At 50.9% G+C, this 21,052-nt stretch overlaps 2 protein-coding genes across 9 annotated transcripts in view; one reads left to right on the forward strand and one right to left on the reverse strand.

Moving 5' to 3' along the window:
• CNIH3 (cornichon family AMPA receptor auxiliary protein 3) overlaps positions 1-21,052 on the forward strand; it is a 208,091-nt gene that overhangs the window by 176,508 nt on the left and 10,531 nt on the right. Inside the window, exon 7 of one of the 8 annotated variants that reach the window (XR_014817448.1) lies at positions 961-1,406. The exons of the other annotated variants lie outside the window; for them this stretch is intronic. The gene's annotated coding sequence lies outside the window, so the exon portion shown is untranslated. Of the gene's footprint in view, positions 1-960; positions 1,407-21,052 lie in introns of those variants that run through there. 8 annotated transcript variants of the gene reach the window in all.
• On the reverse strand, positions 13,615-19,490 carry LOC146398817 (uncharacterized). The gene is made up of 2 exons (XM_084979256.1): positions 16,997-19,490; positions 13,615-15,164 (listed from the first exon to the last, which is right to left on the reverse strand). The coding sequence occupies exons 1-2, from the start codon at positions 17,106-17,108 to the stop codon at positions 14,932-14,934; spliced, it is 345 nt and encodes a 114-aa protein (XP_084835382.1). The 5' UTR covers positions 17,109-19,490; the 3' UTR covers positions 13,615-14,931.

A 21,052-nucleotide genomic window follows, 5' to 3' on the forward strand; every position in this document is an offset into this window, starting at 1 on the left:
CTGCCCCAAGCCACTTCCTCAAGAGCTTGGATTGGTGCAGTAGCTTCCTAAGTGGTTTTTTCCCTCTGGCTTTTGGTCTGCTCCCTAGCTTCCTTGATTGTTGGAGTGATCCAAGCAAACTTTTACCATATATAACTTCTTTATCCGAAAGCCTTCTCAGGATCCCAGTTTTGGAAAATAAATAACCAATACTTTGCATTGCTTCTAAGGCCCACTTTGATTTCCTAACCTATCTTTTACCCTTATTGAAATTCGACTTCCTTTTATTTATTTATTTATTTATTTTTTTCGACTTCCTTTTAAATACTCATCTGCTCACCCAACCTTTTCTTTTTTTCTTTTTAGGGCTGCACCTGTAGCATATGAAAGTTCCCAGGCTAGGGGTTGACTCGGAGTTGCAGCTGCTGGCCTACAGCCACAGCAGCACCAGATCTGATCCGAACCTACACCACAGCCCATGCCAATGCTGGATTCTTGACCCTCTGAGCAAGGCCAGGGATCAAACTCGAATCCTCATGGATACTAGTCAGGGTCATTACCGCTGAGCCACAGGGGAACTCCCTCACCCAGTATTTATTGAGTACCTACTGTGTGCCAGGGATTGTTCCATGGACTATGGATAGGGATATAAGACAGTGATTTCCTTTCTTTATGCCTTTTCTTATGCTATTTTGTCATTTCGGAATGTTCTTTGCTGTTGGCTAACATATTATCTTTGAGTTTCAACTCAAGTGTCGTCTCTTCCATGAAACCTTCTATAATCCACTAAATAAGAAATAGTGTCTGCCTTCTCTGTCTTCTGGCTTTTTATTTATTGATTTATTTTTTGCCTTTTCTTGGGCTGCTCCCACGGCATATGGAGGTTCCCAGGCTAGGGGTCGAATCGGAGATGTAGCCACCAGCCTATGCCAGAGCCACAGCAACGTGGGATCCGAGCCGCGTCTGCAACCTACACCACAGCTCATGGCAACACCGGATCCTTAACCACTGAGCAAGGCCAGGGGTCGAACCCGCAACCTCATGGTTCCTAGTTGGATTCGTTAACCACTGCACCAGGACAGGAACTCCTCTTTTGGCTTTTTAAATGGTCTTCCTGTATCATGATGTCTTATTTCCACATTTGACTCCTTTACCTGCCTGAAGTCTTGCTGAGGGCCAGGGCTTTGCCTTCTTTGACCTTGACTTCTCTGTGGGGCCTGAGCTGTCCTAGCACATATGAAGCACTCTGTTGATGAGTCCATAAAATTGCACTTTCCCCAAAGTAGGAGATAAGACAAAAAAATAAATTAAGCGTGATCCTAGGTGTTACTAAATATAGATGTACAGAGACAAATATGTCATGACTAATTAACGACACATTTGTGAGCCACCTACAATCGGTTTTGAAATAAAGCAATGTATGAAAATGTTAAATAATGTTTCTTCATCGCTTCTTTTTCATTCCTACTACAACCAATTTAGATATTTATCTCTACTCTTAAGAACCAGAGCTTTGGAGTTTCCTTGCGGCTCAGTGGTAATGAACACGGCTAGTATCCATGAGGATGCAGGTTTGATCCCTGGCCTCACTCAATGGGTTAAGGATCTAGCATTGCCTTGCGCTGTGTATAGGTCGCAGATGCAGCTTGGATCTGGCGTGGCTGTGGCTGTGGCTGGCAGCTGAAGCTCTGATTCAACCCCTAGCCTGGGAACTTCCATACACCTTGGGTGTGGCCCTAAAAAGACCAGAAAAAAAAAAAAAAATAGAACCAGAGATTTCCTTATAGATTTCTCTAAAACTAGATGCCAACGTTTGCCCATCCATCCATCGTAATCGCCAGGTTATTTCTGCTGGCACTGCTCTGTGTGTCCCACCCATGCTCAGAGGCCTTTGATTGTTTCTCATGGCCTGGTTTTGTCCAGTCTCATGTCCTTCGCCTGACCTTTTGGGCCCTCCCAGGGGTCTTTCTCAGGTTTGTCCTGCTTCTCCCCAGCCTGAACCCAGGCCAGCCAGATAAGACCCCCTCCACCGGGGTCCCCTGTCTTCCCTAGACTCTAAAGGCTCACCTGAAGCCCAGCCACTTCCATGAAACCGTCATCATTTCCTTCCTCTCACCACTAGCAGCTGTTTCCAGCCCTGATTCCTCATCGGAGTCAGATACACAGCATTTCCAGTCCGGATCCAAATTCTGAAGCAGGGTTTGGAAATCTGCCTTTTTGTAAACCTCTACCAGTGGATTCTGATGTGCAACGCTTTGGGGAACCATCAACTTTTGGGACCCTACAATCATAAGATAGGCTCTCACACCTCCTTGTGTTGTGAATATTTATGTATCTCTCTGATCCTTCCTTCTGGGCTCTGCCTAAAGTCAGGACCGTGTCATTGAATCATCTCGCTTTTGGACCACCTGTTCAAAGATCTCCCTCACAGTAATATGATAAATTACTCAACAAGTGTTTGTTGACTGAATGAGTGATTGCATACAGGTAGGAGAGACGTCTTCACAGAGGGTAGAAGGAACCTGAGATGCAGCCAGGAGTTGAGAGGAAAGTCAAGAGGAGAGGGGAGCTTTAAATTTCAATATTTTGTGCAAAATGCCAGTGATAACCAGAACTCTGGGGAGTCACTTTGGGACCTTTTTGCTTCCGGAGTCAAAATATTGCTCATAGATGGAATTATTTCCAGTTTTGCAAAAATACTCCTCTTTATCAGAATTTCCAGTGTGTATCTTATTATTTGGTTGTTTCATTTCTGGCTTTCTGATGATCAACTGGGTGTTTTTAAAATAGAATGTTTCAGCTCTTCCAGGATCTTGTCCCTGAGGTTGCTCTGGCAACCACCTTGAAAACTCCGGAAAGCTTTATCTCAAATTTCCAAACTTCTCAGATTTTCCAGCTGCCACATCGTTTTTTAGCAGTTGCCCTGACTGAAAGAGTAACATTCAATAATCTTAACTAGCTAACTAAGTCTCCTAAAACGCCTTCAGCCTGCCCCTGCCCCCTGCATTCCGAGCACCGCTGTTGTCCTGTTTGTCTCTCTTGTCTGCACCTGTGTTGAACCCTGGGTCTGCAGGGAAATACAATCTTCAGCAGTGTGTTAACCAGACATCAAATACACACTGCCTGGGAGACCTCCCTCTGCAGCCTGAGAGTTTATTCAAAACATAGTCACTGCACCTGTGACTTCCAGACATGTCTCTGGTTTTACCGAAAAGCCAAATCGAGGGCGAAAATAAACATGTCCCTGCTGAGAAGCGTGTGTGGTTCTGACTGTCACGGGGAAGCCTTTGCCCAGTTTCAAGTGGTACAGTGGACATCACAGCTCTCGCCTTGTTTTGATCGTTCAGTGTGTGTTGGTTCTGGCCCCTGTAGATGGAGGGCAGGGAGAAACTGAAGAAAAAGGCAGAGTTGGAGTTCCCGTCGTGGCGCAGTGGTTAACGAATCCGACTAGGAACCATGAGGTTGCGGGTTTGATCCCTGCCCTTGCTCAGTGGGTTAAGGATCTGGCCTTGCTGTGTGAGCTGTTGGTGTAGGTCGCAGTTGCGGCTTGGATCCCGTGTTGCTGTGGCTCTGGTGTAGGCTTGGCAGCTACATCTCCGATTCGACCCCTAGCCTGGGAACCTCCCTGTGCCCACAGGTGCAGCCCAAGAAATGGCAAAAAGACAAAAAGAAGAAAAAAAAGAAAAAAAAAAGAAAAAAAGAAAAAGGCAGACCACACCAGATGAGTAGGCGGCAGGTTTATAGAAGCAACGCCGTGCGGTTGTGTTGTGAGTCACAAGGGAAGTCTGAGGCAGCAGGTTTAATAAGCAAGGGAGCCCACTTACGAGGCAGGTCTTGGGTGGCCGCAGACACTCAAGCGTGGGGATGAGCAGATCTCCACACCCGCCCACCAGAATCTGAATGGTTTCTGTAGAGACCTTAACTGGTTTAATCATTGATTCAGACCATGTGGTCTCAATAACTCTCCACTCTCTCAAGGCTTTGTCCTTGGAACAGCGCCCACCGTGAGAACCATAAGCAGAGCTCATATTTTGAGGACGGGGTGGGGGAGGGGTGGGTGAGGAGCCTCTGATTCCCTGGCCCCCCTCTAGGGTCAGCCGGTGGTCACGTCTTCCGATAACCTTCTCCAACACTTCATCCTTTGTGACGGGCTCTTAAAATCGTACGTGTCCCCCTTCTATAATGTTCCCTGGGGAGTTTCTGTCGTGGTGCAGCAAAAACAATCTGACTAGTAACCATGAGGACGCAGGTTTGATCCCTGGCCTCACTCAGTGGGTTAAGGATCCAGGGTAGCCTTGAGCTGTGGTGTAGTTCACAGACTTGGCTCGGATCAGGCGTTGCTGTGACTGTGGTGTAGGCCAGGGACTACAGCTCCGATTGGACCCCTAGCCTGGGAACCTCCAGATGCCACGGATGCAGCCCCTGCCCCCGCCCCCCACCAATAAAGACAAAAAAAAAATAGCATCCATAATGTGCCCTGAGTGGTGAGCAAGGGATTTCCACAGCATGAAAGTGGCTCGCTCAGGGGCTCTCTGGCTGCCCTGAAAACAGATGCCATGGTCTAGACACATGCAAGAGAAAACATAGATGAAGGTAGTGATTCCTAAAATAAGTGGCGATTATTTTTCCACCAGGGAGCCCCCGACTCCATGAGGGTTTATTTATGATCATCCATCCCTTGGCTTCCCATCGTGTAAGCCGCGGGGTTAACCCCTTTAGAACAGCCCAACTGTCAGTGTAAAGGGTTAACAGCTTGGGCTTGTGAGTGATCACCAGCCAAGCTGCTCTGAGTTCTGGTGTGGTTTGTTCTGTTTCCAGGCATCAGTGGGAAACGTGCTCATTTCCTCTCTGTAGCCGTAGCGGCTGCTCTAGGACTAGGGGTTAGGATGGGAGTGTGTGGAGAGGAATGTGCAGGATATACATACTTTACAAGGCCCAGGAGCACCTGCCTTTTCAGAGACGGCGGGCTGGTAGACGGGCACTCCTCTGCGGCAGTTAAGCACAGCTTTGAGTGAGAGCAGCCGTGGCAGAGGTGGGTCAATGGAACATATTCTCCACTCATCCTTTGATAGGAAGGTAAGTTCTTACCGTGATATGCTTGCTCCTTTGTGAGTCGTTCTGCCTGGAGGGGTGCTGTGTACCTTGCTAGGAGCTGTTGCTTTCTGCAGGTGTATCAGGTCTGTGCCTCTCTTTAGAGCTGGAACCAGAGTCTTCAGGGTGCTTCCTCGGTTGTCTTCACCTTAGTGCCCAGTCCATACCTTCCAGAGACGTAGGTACATCTAACGCGAATGGTAGCCCTGCTTGAGAGATGCCCAGAGTTCCATCTACTTCACGAGGACTTTTGCCTCCTCAAAGGCAGCTTGTTGCTGAGACCACCCCCCCGCCCCCAGTCCCACACGTGCCTTCTCTTTCTCGGGCAGATCAGGGATGGAGGCTGTGGGGCAGGTGGGGTGACAGGTGGGGAACAAAAGTCCTTCAAGTCCCCCATCCTTGCAGAGGCTTGTGTCTCTTTCGTGCCCTTAGGGGTGTGGAGAGGCTTGTGTCTTATCCATCTCCGCTTCTGGGGCAACTTGAATCCTCCCCAACCAAATGGTTCCCTCAGAACTTGATGGTGGTGCCTAGACCTTGACTTCTCTGTGGCTTCACCACTTAGCGTCTCCCTCACTGATGTTCCAGCAAAACCTGCAGCGTGTCCTGCAGCAGAGGCAAGTCTTCATATGTGAATACATTACATCACCAGTGTCATAGGCCCGTTTTACTGATGTGAGGACGTAAAAACGGACAGATCTCCGGCTACAGTTATGAGGCTGTGTACTGCTGTCCCTCTCGTGTGATCGCACACTGATCTTAGTTGTCAGGAGCCTGTGCTTGTCAGAGTCTTTCCGTGGAGGTAGCGTGGCCGAGCGGTCTAAGGCACTGGACTTAGGCTCCAGTCTCTTGGAAATTATTTTTATAACACCCAGACTCTTCTTCTAGGCAGACTATTGAAAAGGTAAAGTAAAACCTTTTATAATCTTATCAAGAACAGACCAATAGTCCAAGAACACTTTATCCTTTTAGCCAATGAAAGAAAACGAAGTTTCAGTTTTATGTAAGCACGTTATTGATATTGAATCTCATTTTTTCTTTAAGCCAATTAAATCGAGCTCTTTTCTAAAATAAGTTTGATAATACATTTCAGAGGTAGACAAACATCAAATGCACATAGAATATATCCACATAAATATATGAACATACAAACAGACAAAAACAGAGACCCCATAGTTTTCATTCCAAAACTTTAGCCATGAATTAGGTTCTCATTCACATGGTTAAAGCTTTTTACCAATAGCTATGGAGAGGACTTTTTTTTTTTTTTTTCTTCTCTCTCTCTCTCTTTTTTTTTTTTTTTTGCTTTTTAGGACCATGCCTGCAGCATATGGAGGTTCCCAGGCTAGGGGTTGAATCAGAGCTGTAGCTGCTGGCCTACACCACAGACACAGCAACACGGGATCTGAGCCACGTCTGTGACCTACACCACAGCTCATGGCAGTGTTGGATCCTTAACCCATGGAGCCAGGCCAGGGATTGAACCACGTCCTCATGGGTACTAGTCAGATTCGTTTCCACTGAGCCAGTAGATTAAAGAACTCCCTACTTTAGTACTTTAATCTGAATTTTGATCCTCTTGGTTTTGTGTAATTTTTAATTGGTCTGAAACACATAACAATAAAGTAATGTATTTTTTTCTAAGCAGCCTCTACAAGACCTGGGCTCCCTAAAATTAAAGCAGGCTCCAGAAACCAGCTTGGGAGGCACAGAATGGTTGACACCAGCAGCCCTTATATTTCAGTTGAACATTTTGAGAACTTTCTATCCAAATCACTTCACAAAAACATACTCTTTAAAACAACCCCTCCCTCTTGGAGTACCCTTCCTGGCTCAGTGGTTAATGAATCCGACTAGGAACCATGAGGTTGTGGGTTCGATCCCTGGCCTTGCTCAGTAGGTTAAGGATCTGGCATTGCTGTGAGCTGTGGTGTAGGTTGCAGATGCGGCTTGGATCCCGCGTTGCTGTGGCTCTGGCATAGGCTGGTGGCTACAGCTCCCATTAGACCCCTAGCCTGGGAATCTCCATATGCCGTGGGAGCGGCCCTAGAAAAGGCAGAAAGACAAAAAACAAAACAAAACAAAACAAAAACAACCCCTCACTCTTTAAACTCACTGAGAATCACCTTCCTGAAACAAATTTCTTACTTGGAAAAATGTGAAAGATGCTGGGGGTCCGGAGGAGACATGTGCTGGTCTGTTTCCTTTGCTCTTTGTACCCTGTGGACCCTCACTTTGCGAGGAGCGTGGTGAGTTGCTGGCTCTGCACTTGCCAGGTGGAAGGACGTCGTGTTTTGAAGGATTTGCTTGTGTCTCCCACACCTTCGCTGTGTGCAATGGTGTAAATCCTGGCTAACCCAGGACCCCGGTACGTGCTAGGCCCCGAGTGCCATGTGTTGAATGAGTAGATGGGATGGATGAGCTGGCTACAACGGAAATTCTAGCCAGACGTGATTAATGGGACCTCAGGGTCGTTCCATTCATTCACTCATTGATTGAGTTAGTATCGAGTTACACCTACTCTAGGCCACCTGACAGCAGCATATGGAGGATCCCAGGCTAGGGGTCTAATTGGAGCTGTAGCTGATGGCCTACACCACAGCGAGGTGGGATCAAAGCCACGTCTGCAACCTACAGCACAGCTCACGGCAACACCGGAACCTTAACTCACTGAGCGAGGCCAGGGATCGAACCCGCAACCTCATGGTTCCTAGTCGGATTTGTTAACCACTGCGACAGGATGGGAACTCCAAATGGATTGTTTACATTCCAGAAAGTCCCCTGAAAGTTGATTGTTTGCTTCAAAAACACTTTTTCCACCTGATGTTCAGTCTTCAGACCAATCCAAAGATTCATGTCACCTTCTGTGGTGAGAGATGGGATGGCTTTTATTGTAAAACTTTTCTATTTCTACATAAAGGTGTATTTATCCCATGTGCCTTCCTGAAAACAAACACCCCTCTCCCCCGCAAAAAGCCCTTTTCCGCATGTGCCTGTGTGGCCCTTCACCAGCCTCGTTTTCATAGCTGTACTTCTCTAAACAGTGGAAGGGCAGAGGGTTCTGCGTAATAGCTGGGGACAGTGGCCTTGTGTCACTTTCTCATGACACTGGCCAGCCCATTATGCTGCTGCCCTGCCCTTCGGTTTCCTACTATGTAAAGATGTCGATTATAAAGGCACCCACGTTAGAGGTTGTTGGGGAGAGGTGGGAGGAAGCTCCCTGAGGTACTGTGTGTGTGTCTACGTGTGTGTGTCTACATGTGTGCATGTGTATGTGTGTCTTAATGTGCTTTCGCTGCTATAACAAAAACTCCATAGACTTAGTGGCTTAAATAAGAGAGATTTATTTCTCACTGGCCTGGCGGCTGGGCAGTCTGAGATCAGGGCCGTGGTGTTGCAGGGTTTTAGTAAGGGCTTCCTCCTTTGCAGATAGCCACCTTTTTGTGTATCTTCACGTGGCAGAGAGGGAGATCATCTCTCAAGTGTCTCTTCTTTTTCTTTTGTTGCTCCTGCAGTGTGCAGAAGTTCTAGGGCCAGGGTTTGAACCCAAGCCACAGTAGTGACAATGCTGAATCCTTAACCATGAGGCCCCTAGGGAACTCTTCATGTCTCTTCCTATAAAGGCACTGATCCCATTCAAGAGGAGTTCCCGTCATGGCGCAGCAGAAAGGAATATGACGAGGAACTATGAGGTTGGGGGTTCGATCTCTGGCCTCACTCAGTGGGTTAAGGATCTGGCATTGCCATGAGCTGTGGTGTAGGTCACACAAGCAGCTCAGACCTGGCGTTGCTGTGGCTGTGGTGTAGGCTGGCTGCTGTAGCTCCGATTCGACTCCTAGCCTGGGAACTTCCATCTCATGACCTAATTACCTTCCATAAACCACACCTCCCAATAGCCTCACATGGGAGATGAGGCTTCAACATACGAATTTGAGGATTGGGGAGGGCACGTTTGTTCCATAGCCCTCTTATGCTATCAAGAGCCAGGGTTAGCACACCTACTTGCTTCTCCCTTTGAACCCGCTCTGCTTATACTTCCATGTTGTTTGTCCCCATGTTCTGCTTTGGAACACAGAGTCACCTAGGTGTCCAGCCTGTCTCTTTTGGTCCCTTGCAAGCTCTCTGGGTCTTGCTCGTTGCCGGGCCTCCTGCCATATTTAACCCAGCACCTTGGGTGCTCAGAGCTTCGGCTTGAGCTGAATTTGAACTTGCACTGCTTCTTTGCTCAAGCCCCTTATGACCCGTTTGCACATCTGTAAGGGACCAGCCAGGGCTGAAGCTACTATCTGTGGATGTGGGACAAACAGACACTAAACTGGGGCCAGACTCACAGAACCCAAGGCTGCCTAAATGAGTGTTGAATCAGCACTATTTTTTAGTCTAGTGAGATGGCTTTTAGGGCTTTTCATATTCAGAAATTAACTTGGTGATGGTGATTGCTATGTTTGTGGGAAGAATGACCAAAAGGCCATTTTATTTTATTTCACTTCACTTCTTCATTTTAGTTTATTTTATTTATTTTATTTTTTGGCTGCACCCACGGCATGTGGATGTTCCTGGGCCAGAGGTCAAACCCTCGTCCCAGTCGTGACCTGAACTGCTGCAGTGGCAATGCCTGATCCTTAATCCGTTGAGCCGCGGGAGAACTCCAAAAGACCAGTTAATTGATAAACTCAACAAAAAATGGCCCTACGTGCCAGCCGTTGTTCCAGGGACTGAGGACGAAGTCGTGAACAAGACAGGCTGCCCTCATGGAACGTTCTAGTGTGGGAAAAAGACAACAAAGAAGTAAACAAATGCATGATTGCTGTATTTTCAGGAAATGATAAGTGCCATGAAGAAATTAAAGTGAATAAGGCAAGAACGATGTTGGATGGAGAAGGAGGGCTCCTCTGAGGAGGTCACCTTGAGTGGATTCCTGCGTGGTGAGGAGGACGCGTGAGAATGTCTGGGGAGGTCCCCATCCAGCCTGAGGCCACAGCAGGTGCTGAGGCCTGAGGTGGGAGCAGGCTGGGTTTCAGGACAACAAAGGAGTGGATTGGGCTGAGTGAACAGAGCGCCGTGGTGGGGTGTGGGGGTCAGAGGGGAGGAGAGGCCAGATTGTAAGGAGTTTGGGTTTAATTCTAGGAGCAGTGGGAGGGTTGAGCAGAGAAACGGCCTGATCTCATTTATATTTCAAAAAGATCTTTTTGGCTTCCAGGTGAAAACAGATTGGGAGTGGGGTTCGGGTGGAGGAGGGGAGACCCATTAAGAAGAGACACCCTTGTTCCTTTGAGAGCTGGTGGGGGCTGGGACTGGCCCAAGGCGTTTTCCTGTTTCTGAGGCGGAAGCCCCTTCCCCATGGCGCCCGCTAGGCGGCGTGCCTGCCCCTGGTCTTCCACTGCCTGTGGTTCGGCTGTTTCTTTTGACCCCTTTGCTACACCATGAGGTACGCCCTGTAGCACATTCTGTTGCTCGGCTCTGGGTCTCTCCCATCGGCCTGGGGATGCCCAGAGCATCTTCGCTGTGCTCATCTAATTCATCCTTGCACCACCAGTTCCTTCCGCAGCATTTCACATCCAAGTAGGCTCTCACTGCACGTTTGTTGAATGAATAAATGGTGAGTTGACCGAGCCCTTACTGTGCCCTATGCTGATAGAACAATTGGATAGAGCGGGACCCACGAAGGCACTCGCAGACAGAGTGACAGCACAGGCATCCACATGCACAGGAGTGGCCCAGGCAAGATGAGGAAATCATTCTTTGGGAGCGTGGAGAGCCCCCAGTGTTAACAGGCTAGAGGTAGGGTTGCAGAATGGTGTTTGTCAGTGCCGGCCTCAGTGCAGTGGAACAAGATCCCCAAAATAGCTGTTGCCAGGGTCTCCACCCCCAGGGGAGCCCCCGTTTCCTCCTGACTTTCAGGGAGGCCCTCCAAGATCGGCAAGCTGGTCTGACCCAGGTGCCTCGCAAATTCCCACCTTTGTCCTGAACTTGGAGCAGGGGAAGTTTTGCACACACCCCGCGAGGGGAGAGTTTTCTGTTTCCCGTAGCCTTCCGGCTCTCCTGAGCACAAGAAGCCCTGCTTATTTTCAAAGCCACAAGTTCTGGGGACTCGTCTTCCCTGTGCAGGACTCCTGGGCTGAGGAGCCGGACGTGGGGCCAAGCCCCGAGATTGTGATCTTCTTCCTGTTGGTGGGTTGCCACCTGGGGCCGAGGGTCTTGACGCTATTGTGTCTTTGCCCCTCCTACCCCGCTTGTTAAAGTGGCTCCCTCTTGCTGTCTTTCATTGTGGGACATCCTTTCTGCGAGTCATCAGGCAGTTCTCACAGAGCGTTGCTCTGAAAGTGGCGGTGATTTTGGAGGGTCCTGGGCAGACGCCTCCACCACCTTGATCCCACCCCCCCAATAAATGTTCATTGATGATGGTGCTGGTGACAGTTTGCTGTCCCTCCCCAGATGCCAGAACTTGTTCTCTCATTCAGTTCACCCTTTTTTTTGCTTGTTTTGAGTAAAATTTCTCCAACGTGCTGAAAGCAGTAGGTAATTAACACGACTTAATCGCTGTTAAGTAGGCTAATCATCAGTTTTTATTCTGGAATGGTGCTGCTCACGACCCAGGCTGCTGCTAGGTTTGCTCTAATAAGGGACCATCTGCGGGGCAATGAGAGGAAACTCCCTTTGCGGAAAATAGCAGGTACCTGTTAATTACATGAAATACGTGGCAACAGAAGCCCTACATGGAAAACACTACTCTAGGAGGGCAGTGAATTAGGAAGGTTTGGCCTTGGATCTCTAGGGCCGCACCAGTGGCATATGGAGGTTCCCAGGCTAGGGGTCGGATCAGAGCTACAGCTGCCAGCCTATACCACAGCCACAGCAACTCGGGATCCAAGCTGCGTCTGCAACCTACACCACAGCTCATGGGAACTCTGGATCCCTAACCTACTGAGCAAGGCCAGGAATCAAACCCACATCCCTGTGGATGCTAGTTGGGTTCATTACCGCTGAGCCACGACAGGAACTCCTCCAAGGGCCCGCTTTTTCCTCTAAGAGTTGGGTTCCTTCTCTTGACACTGGGCTGGGAGGGCAGTGTGGCTGGGACAGCCTGGAGCAGGAGGGCAGGGCTGGCAGCTGTGCCTAAATGCGCTGGTACACTGCATGAATGTGTGTCCAGCGTCGAGACTTATTATCATCCACTGTGCACGGAGCTTCCCACTCGGGCTGTGAGCAAAAATAAAGGCAGGAGATGACTTGTTTCTGGGCTTGGCCCCTTCCTGCCATGAGGTCTTCCCTGGTCAGGTGAGCTCATCGTGACTCTTCCCTGGAAGTCCTACAGGCTTAAGAGAGGCTGGTTGAAAGGATTTGGAGGACTTCCCATTGCGGCTCAGCGGTAAGAAGCCCTACTAGAAACCGTAAGGATGCGAGTTTGATCCCTGGCCTCGCTCAGTGGGTTAAGGATCCGGCGTTGCCGTGAGCTGTGGTGTAAGTCGCAGATGAGGCTCGGATCCTGCGTGGCTGTGGCTCTGGTGTAGGCCAGCGGCTGCAGCTCCGATTCAACCCCTCGCCTGGGAACCTCCATGTGCCGCAACCAACCAAAAAAAAAAAAAAAAAAAAAAAAAAAAGGAAACAATTTGGGGTCCTAAGTTCGTTTCTGTGAAAGAGGAAGTGGTGTTTTTCTAGGACTCAAAGAAAAAAAAGTGACAGTCTCAGATGCGTCAATGAAGGATGATGCTGAATGTCCTGGGGTCGCCCCAGCCTGGGTGTCCCGCCTCCCCCCAAATAGTGCATCGCTCTCAACTCAGAGGCCATTCTCCTCCAAGAAGCCTTTCCTCGTCTCCTCACTGAGTGGACGGGTTCTTCTCTCCTGTCCCCCTGCCCAGTGTTGCTTGAGAGCTGCCTCTGTTTGTACCTCGGCTCCCGTTTCCTTGTGCTGTAGGATTCCTGCTTTCTGTGCGCAAGTACGCAGGCGTCTCCCCAAGCTAGACGGCTTGGCCTCCGCTGCCTGGTACAGGCTTATCATACATGTTTGCTGACTGGAGTTCCTGTTGTGGCTTAGCAGGTTAAGAACCCGACTGGGACCCATGAGGACACTGGTGCCATCCCCGGCCTGGCTCAGTGGTTAAGGAGCCGGCATTGCCTTGAGCGAGGTATAGGTCTCGGATGTGGCTCAGATTTGGTGTTGCTGTGGCTTTGGCCTAGGCTGCCAGCTGCAGCACCAATTCGACCCAGGAACTTCCATGTGCTGCATCTTTGGCCCGAAAAAGAAAAAAAATTTTGCTGACTGAGTGCATACGTGGGGCTCTTCAGCCCTGGAAGGCGTGTTCAGCACTTACCCCTCTGCTCCTCCCCTTCTAGGGCGTTCCCTTCTGGCAGCATCTCTCCTCTCGCACAATCTGAACTTCTGCCTCGTCACACTCTGTATTCTGAACACGACAGTTCCTACCCCCATCATGCCTGGCTTCCAGAAAGGAAGAAAGGAGTGGGTAGCTAGCTACAAGTGTTAACTTAAGATGTCTTTGAATTGCCAGCTCGTGGGAAAATGTGTCCCTTTAAAAACACAGCATCATCGTTGGAGAGCGTGCTTTTATTCTCACCTCCCTGAGCGAGGCTCTTGGGCGGTTCAGTAATTGAAGGAGTGTGTGAGGAAACCCCGCAGAGAGGCTTTTGAAATTCAAGTGTGTCTTGAAGCTGCATGAAAATAGTGATAGAGGCAGGTGTGGGCAGGGCAGGGCTGGAACCCAAAGGTTTGGTCTCCAAAGGACTGGTCCTCTGCCAGGTCTAGAAAGTCTACTGAGACAGAAGCAAGGCCAGAGATGGGCGGAAGGAGCTTGTGAGGGTGAGGGGCAGAGGTGACCTGCCAGGGACAGACAGAAGATGGCTGGAACTAGAAGCTGTGAGATTCTGGAGGTGGAAGGGATGCTGGAGAGATGACTTCCATCCCCAGAAGGTACCACGTCCAACCCTTCAAAGTCGGAGACTGTGGCCATGGGGTCTAAGAGAGCCCCATGGGTGTTCTCCCACCTGGCAGTGGTTTGAAGACCTGGGGACCACACACTACTGCTCTCAGCTGCACGAGCTGCCTGCCCAGACTTGAGTCTGTGAGCAGTAGTTCATGAGCAATCCTCGATGAGCTCAGGACTGTCACAGCCCTGCTGGGGAGCTGGGAAGCAGGGTCTCCCTCTGGAAGCTTCTGCCCAGTGTGTTCTTCAAACCCTTGGTCTCTGAATCTCAGCTCAAATGTTTCACAAAAACACCTGAGAGGCTTCTGGAAAATGTACATTCCTGGCTAGAAGGTCTCTCTGAGGGGACTGGTGTAGAACCCAGAAATCTGGATTTGTAACAGTTGTCCCAGGCGGTTCTGCTACAGGTGGTTGGAGGACTCTCTTCAGGGAACCAGCCTTTTTCTCAGACTTTCATGTGCATATCGGTCACCTGGGGATCTTGTTCAACCCCCAGGTTCTGGTTCAGTGGTCTGGGGCGGAGCCTAAATTCTGGGTCTCTGACAAGCTCTCCAGTGATGCTGGCGATGCTAATCCTAGGACCACACTTGGAGGCACAGGTGCTCAGTGGTTCAGCCGGGAACGGGCTAGAACCGCAGATGCTTGGGTCCCACTCAGACCTTCTGAATCTGAAACTCTGGATGCGGGGCCCAGCCATCTGCATGTTAGCAACCCTCCCCGCCCAGGGATTCAGAGGTGCCCTTGACGTTTGAGCATCGCTGCTCAGTGGTGAAGCTTAAAGACAAGGGCTGGAGCGGGGGCGGCGGCGGGCAGTGTCAGGGGAGAGTGGTGAGCAAAGTCCGTCTGTTCCTTCTTTTCCCGGTTTACTTCTCCTTCCGAAGCGAAACGGAGACCCCTGTGAATTCGGGTGGGAGGAGCCTCTTCCTCAAGCGGGAGGATTTCCCCCGGTGGCCCGTGTCCCCAGCACACCGCCCAGCTGGTGGTGAGGGCCCACGGCAAACAGCCGGGGGACTGAGGGGTCCCGGAGCGCATGGGAGTCAGTCCAGGTGGAAGCTGGTCCCAGAGGAGAAGTCAGGACAGGAAGGATCAGGCAGGTCCCGGGGCCGGGAGCGGGGAGCCGGAACAGTCCACGGTGGTGGCAGGGCCGGTGTCTGTGGCCTGTGTGAGCAGGTGGGGTGGATATGTCAGCCAAGTCCCATAGGGGGCGTCTGGGCCAAGCGGTGAACTTGGCCATTCGCAAGCTCGGGAGCAGGAAGCGGGCCAGCAGGGCGGGGCCACCCCCCCACCCGCCTTCTCTCCCCAGGTTTCTCCCTGCGCAGAGGGAGTCCCTGTGGGTGCCAAATAGGCAGCAGAAACGTTCCCAGCTCCGGGATGCTGAAGGGAGGGTGGGGGGTGGAGAGGGTGGGCTTGGAAGGCGGGAGGCCTGCAGAGGGCGCCTCGAGGACCTCTCGGCCCCGCAGGCCGGAAGGAAAATGCTTCTGTCCCCAGGCCCTGGGTCACTCAGGCAGAACCTCCTTGGCGGGCAGTCTCCCCTTTGCCCTGTGTTCCCAGGGAACAGGCCCCTGGGGGAAATGACCCGTGACTTGTTTTTCCCCAGAGGTCTGGCCCAGTCTCGGGCTCAGCCCTGAGGGTCTGATCCTGACCCTCAAAGCAACACTTGGCTCAGGCATTTGAGGCGCGGAGCCCTCTCCACATTTCTGGTGTGCACACAGTTGGCCTCCGTCAGATTAGTTTCACAGTGACTTTTAAAATTATAATTTAGACTAGGTGATTCTGTGCTAAGTTGCTTATGTACCACAGTCAGCTGCCCACCCCTTAAAAATAGATAAACATTAGTGTGAAATCTAGGAGGTCAGTTTAAAATGCTGGCATTGGAGTTCTCGTTGTGGCTCAGTGGGTTAAGAACCTCAAGAGTTCCTGTTGTGGCACAGCGGAAATGAATCCGACTAGTATCCATGAGGATGTGGGTTCAATTCCTGGCCTCACTCAGTGGGTTAAGGATCCGGTGTTGCCATGAGCTGTGGTGTAGGTCGTAGACATGGCTCAGATCCTTCGTTGCTGTGGTTGTGGTGTAGGCCGGCAGCTGTAGCTCAGATTTGACCCCTAGCCTGGGAACTTTCATATGCTACAAGTTTGGCACTAAAAAGCAAATAATAATAGTAATCATAGTAAAATAAAATGCCAGCATTATCAAATAGGCAGTGCTCAAGTTGGCCGAACCCAAGTCCTGGCAGCTGGGTGTTCCTGCTTAATTGTGCCACCTCAGGTGCGGGTGCCAGCCCTTGGCCTGAGAGATCAGAGGCTGTGTGTGTGGGGGGGGGCGGGGGGAGCCACACCTCTGGGGAGGCAGGGCTGCGAGGCTGGGCCACCCTCCGCACCCCCAGTCTGGTGCAGGCTCTCTCTCTAGGAGAGCTTTGTCCAGAGCAATTCGTGAGAAAGTGGCCTCCTTCGCGCAGAGGAGGAATAAGCTTTCCTGGCGGTGCTTGGGATGCTCTTCTCGTCATCGTCTTCCGTTTTAGCCAAATCCCAAGTTCCTGCGCTGCCATCCCACTGTCCGCTCCACCCCATGTGAGTCACGTGCGTGATGGTTCCCTTGGGGACAAATGGAGAACATGTCTCCATGCTGGACATTCATGAGCAGATGGCCGCTGCCCTGCTCATTTCTGAAAGTCTCTGCTTTCGGGCCAGCCTGGCATGGGCTGAGGAGTCAAGTGAGAGAAACACCATCTTTTTCTTCTTTCTCATGTTCACTGGCTGCTTGGGGCAGGTAAACCTTAAGGCAGGTACACAGGGAACTGCCTTGTTTTTGAAAACAGTCGAGGACTGGGGTTTTTGTGGTTTGAGAGGCGGGCTGTTAAGGAGCCTTTGCTTTTTCCCCCACTTAGCAGAGCTGGGAGCTTGGCTTAATCAGAGCAGGGGTCAGAGGAGACCAGACGGAGAATCAGGAAACCAAATTTGGTTCTGGGTCATTTCGCTGACCTGTTACCCACCTGAACAGTAAGTAGCTGTTGGTGTGCGATTTCGAACCGTAGCAGGGGTCACATTCGTCGCAGTGACGGCGTCTTCCTTCTTCCCAGGCTGCTTCCCCGCGAGCACTGTCATTCACAGGATGTCCCACGTCCCTCCTGGCAGCCTGGGTAGGTTGTAAATGTTGGCATTTACAGATGAGGGAACTAAGGTAGGTCGTGGTTAGCTGCTTTTCTCAACATCACACAGTGGATCATTATGTAACTGGTGAGAATTTATGTAACACTTCGAGATAGTGGGCTACTATTTTTAGCCCAATGTGATCACTGCAGAAAAGCTTGTTGCCTGAGTCAACAGGGTTCATGGAGAGATGGGCGGAGACTCTGGGTCTCACAGCTGCCACTCCCCTCAAGCAACTCTCCGCCCTGGGACCTTGCCTGTGGCTTCATGGTTTGGCTCTTAGGTGGTTTGGTCCCAGCCATGCTTATACCAGGCCCTCAGAAATCCTGCCTCCCGCCCCCGCCACCCCAGGATGCAAGGAGGGAGCCAGGAGCACCTCTCCAGCACTAGGGGCATTTGCCACCGCCTCTCCTGCTTCTCCATCTCCCTCTCCCCAGTCTTAAGGAATCCCTTTTCTCCCCCAGGGAGCTTCATTCTTTGCTTCAACTCCAAGCATCCCATCTCTCTTTCCCTGCCACGTGGGGGGTTAGCAGAGCTTCTCTTCCTGCCCCCGAAGTCTCTCTTCCCCACGGACAGGGAAGTTAGAGGTTGATACCTGATTACAGCATCCTCTCATAATAGGAAGAGGTCCCCAGTCAGCTGTCAATCACTTGGGGGCTACGGACCCATGCATGAAGGAGAGGATCCGTAAGTAGAAATAAAACATTTTGAACACAAAATAAGTAAAATTCTTGGAAAAACAAGGCTGCGGATGAACACTTAGAGGTGAGCTGGGTGTGACACATACAGGGGAGAGAAGGTGGCTGCTCTGTTGGACAGAGGGAGGCGTGTCCAGGGTCAGAAGCCTGCCAGAAGGTTCTTGCATCAGGCCTGGGAGGAGGCACAGGGGCCCTGACCAGTAGGGGGCAGTAGAAATAAAAAGGAAAAGCAAAAGCAAGTGGCTGCGAAGAAATAGTCAAGAGGTGGAAACAGACAGATGAAGAAATGGATGAGCCAGAGAAATCAGAGATGGCTAATTTTTAGTGAAAATTGGAAATTTAGGAGATGAAGTTTACAGGTTCTGGGAGGAGAGTGAGTTTTCAGTACACAGCAGTTGTGGATTATCCAGATGGAAATGTCTGCCAGGAAATGGAATTTGAGGACTAGAACCTGGGTGGGAACTCAGGGCAGCTGATCCTCACCAGATGCCATGTCTGTCCTCTTAGAAGTGATGGAAGCAGCTGGGGAGCGAGTGAAATCTTTGGGGTCTCCACTGGTAAGCGTTGGGGCTTTGCTGGCAGGCAAGTTCCCTAATTCCGCCTTGATCACAAAAACTTCCATGAGCCCCACTGGTTGGGATGGATCGCAGTCTTCAGCAATCCCACAATACCTGTATTGAGACCACTTATTTTCATATTTATAACTCTGTAAAGCAGGGCTTAAGGCACGGGGATTCAAGAGTCCGTGGGCCTGCATGAAACGAATGTGAAAGAATGAGGTGGGAGTTCCTGTTGTGGCTCAGCAGTAACAAACCCAACTAGCATCCATGAGGACGCAGGTTCCATCCCCGGTCTCACTCAGTGGGTTAAGGATCTGGCATTGCCCTGAGATGTGGTAAAGATTCCAGCAGCGGCTTTGATCTGGCATTGCTGTGGCTGTGGTGTAGGTTGGCAACTGCAGCTCCAATTTGACCCATAGCCTGAGAGCCTCCATGTGCTGTGGGTGCCACCCTAAAAAGACAAAAGAAAAAAAAAAGAATGAGGTTGGCACCATTCAACAGCTTGTCTCATGAAGAAAACTGTCTTCCAGCGGAGGGGATGACTCAGCGGAGGGTGGTTGGGGGCTGGTCAGGGGCCCCGGGCCGTGTTTCTGCGGTGGTCTTTATATAACAGTAGGATAAGCATCCGGTGGTGAGGAGACAGCCAGTCCAACTGCCCACACGAATGATTAAGCGCTGTGCCTGCCTGGTGGTCCTTCAGCCCCTGCCTCTGCATGCTTGGCACTTGTGAGAGGAGGGGCGGGCTGGCTGATCAGAGGGAGGATGAAGAGGGCTGATCACCGCTTGGCTTTTCCCACTGATTACTCACTCTGTACCAGACAAGGTGGGTTAAATCACGCTGTGGTGAGAAACAACTTCCCAAATCCCAGTAGCTCAGAACAACGCGTTTCTTTCTTGTTGATGCTCGGCGCCCATCCCCGCTGCCGCAGCGCCTGACGCCTGATTTAACGGCTGCAGGATGCTGGAGTGCGCTGCACCCCAAGTGCGTTTTGCTGGGTCCGAGGGAGAGAACCAGACCCCTGGAGCGCTTTGCATGGGCCGGGAACCGCTCCCGCCGGCTCTCCCCCGGCTTCCCGCCCGCAGCCCTTCAGCCCCGCCCCGTGATGCCGCACGTGCGTGGGGGCGGGGCCAGCCGTCCCGCCCACTGGGCGGGGCTGGCGCCCTGTGTCCGGGCGAGATTCTTTGGGTTCAGGAGGAGCAGAGTCCTTGGGTCGCCCCCGCCGTCGTGACAGGGACAGCCTGGGGAAGTGGGAGAGAAACTGGACGTCAAGGGCACCCTCGCTCTCCCACCTGATCAGTGATAGAAAGGGGCAGTGGCGGTGGGGGGAAGCCGCCCCAAAGAGCAGCCTTTATCCCCCTGCTCCCCGCAGGCTGAGCACCTCCAGAAGCTGCTGGCCTCCATAAAGCAGCTTTCCTCAGCTTGATGACAGTGATGAATCCTCCCTGCTCCGAAGGTTGCAGCTTCTACTATAAATCAAGTCCCAAAGAGAGAAGACGTGGCCTTGATTAATAGGGGACCTGAGATCCACACCGTAATCAGTCAGAGGTTTGTTACAGCAGCTGGAGACGGGGATGGTGCTATGGTGGAAGATCCAGGCTCAGGGCGGCTGTCTCTAAACATGTTAATGACCTCAGCATAAGTGGCCGAAACTGATGATTTTAAAATGTAGAGATGAAAGAAATTAAAAATGTTGAGATGTGCGTAGTAGAGGTCGCAGCCTCCACCCCCGAGGCTGGCTCGGCTCTGAGATGGGGGCTTTCTCTTTGAGTGGGTGGTGGTAGGGTGACGCCTTGGCTGGGCACAGATAGTAAAGATGGCTGCAAGAGCTTCTGTTAGAAAGTGGCGTTTGAGACAGGCCTTGAAGGATGGTTAGACTTTGCTAGGTGGACCAAAGCATTCATCACAGTTTAAACAATACAGAGAGACATACCCCCTCCCATCAGGTGGTTGAGGCTCAGGGGCTGGTTGTGCCCGGTCCACCCATTGAGGTCACTGCCTTTGGAATGACAGCTCTTGTACGTTGATTCCAGGGTTACTGCCTGTGAGTTATAAGATGTGGCTCAATGTTATTCATTGGTCACTGGACTGGAGAATAAAGAAGATGCCACTTGAGCTACAAAATGCATTTCTTACATATGGGCCCGTACATGTGTTTATTCTCTCTCTCTCTCTCTCTCTCTCTCTATATATATATATATATATATATATTTTTTTTTTTTTTTTTTGGTCTTTTTGCCATTTCTTGGGCCGCTCTTGTGGCATATGGAGGTTTGCAGGCTAGGGGTCTAATTGGAGCTGTAGCCGCCGGCCTACGCCAGAGCCACAGCAGTGCGGGATCCGAGCTGCATCTGCAACCCACACCACAGCTCACAGCAACACCGGATCCTTAACCCACTGAGCGAAGCCAGGGATCAAACCTGCAACCTCATGGTTTAACCACTGCGCCATGACGGGAACTCCATGCATGTATTTATTCTAAATGCATGTCTCACCCAAGCCCCGAATTTGCCATCTGGGGCAGCTAGCTCATCTGACTCAAGTGAGAGATGAATGAGAGCAAAGTCAAATTTTTTACTCAAATGGACAGTTTGAGAGTCTGTTTCCTATCTAGAGAACTCTTGGTCTGTGACCGCAGGCTGC

The sequence above is a fragment of the Sus scrofa genome, chromosome 10 (genome assembly GCF_054392235.1).
Source record: "Sus scrofa isolate SSC_HxYL_T2T_F1_AM1 chromosome 10, Sscrofa_HxYL_maternal_Yorkshire_Landrace_v2.0, whole genome shotgun sequence".
In the NCBI taxonomy this organism is placed as follows: domain Eukaryota; kingdom Metazoa; phylum Chordata; class Mammalia; order Artiodactyla; family Suidae; genus Sus; species Sus scrofa.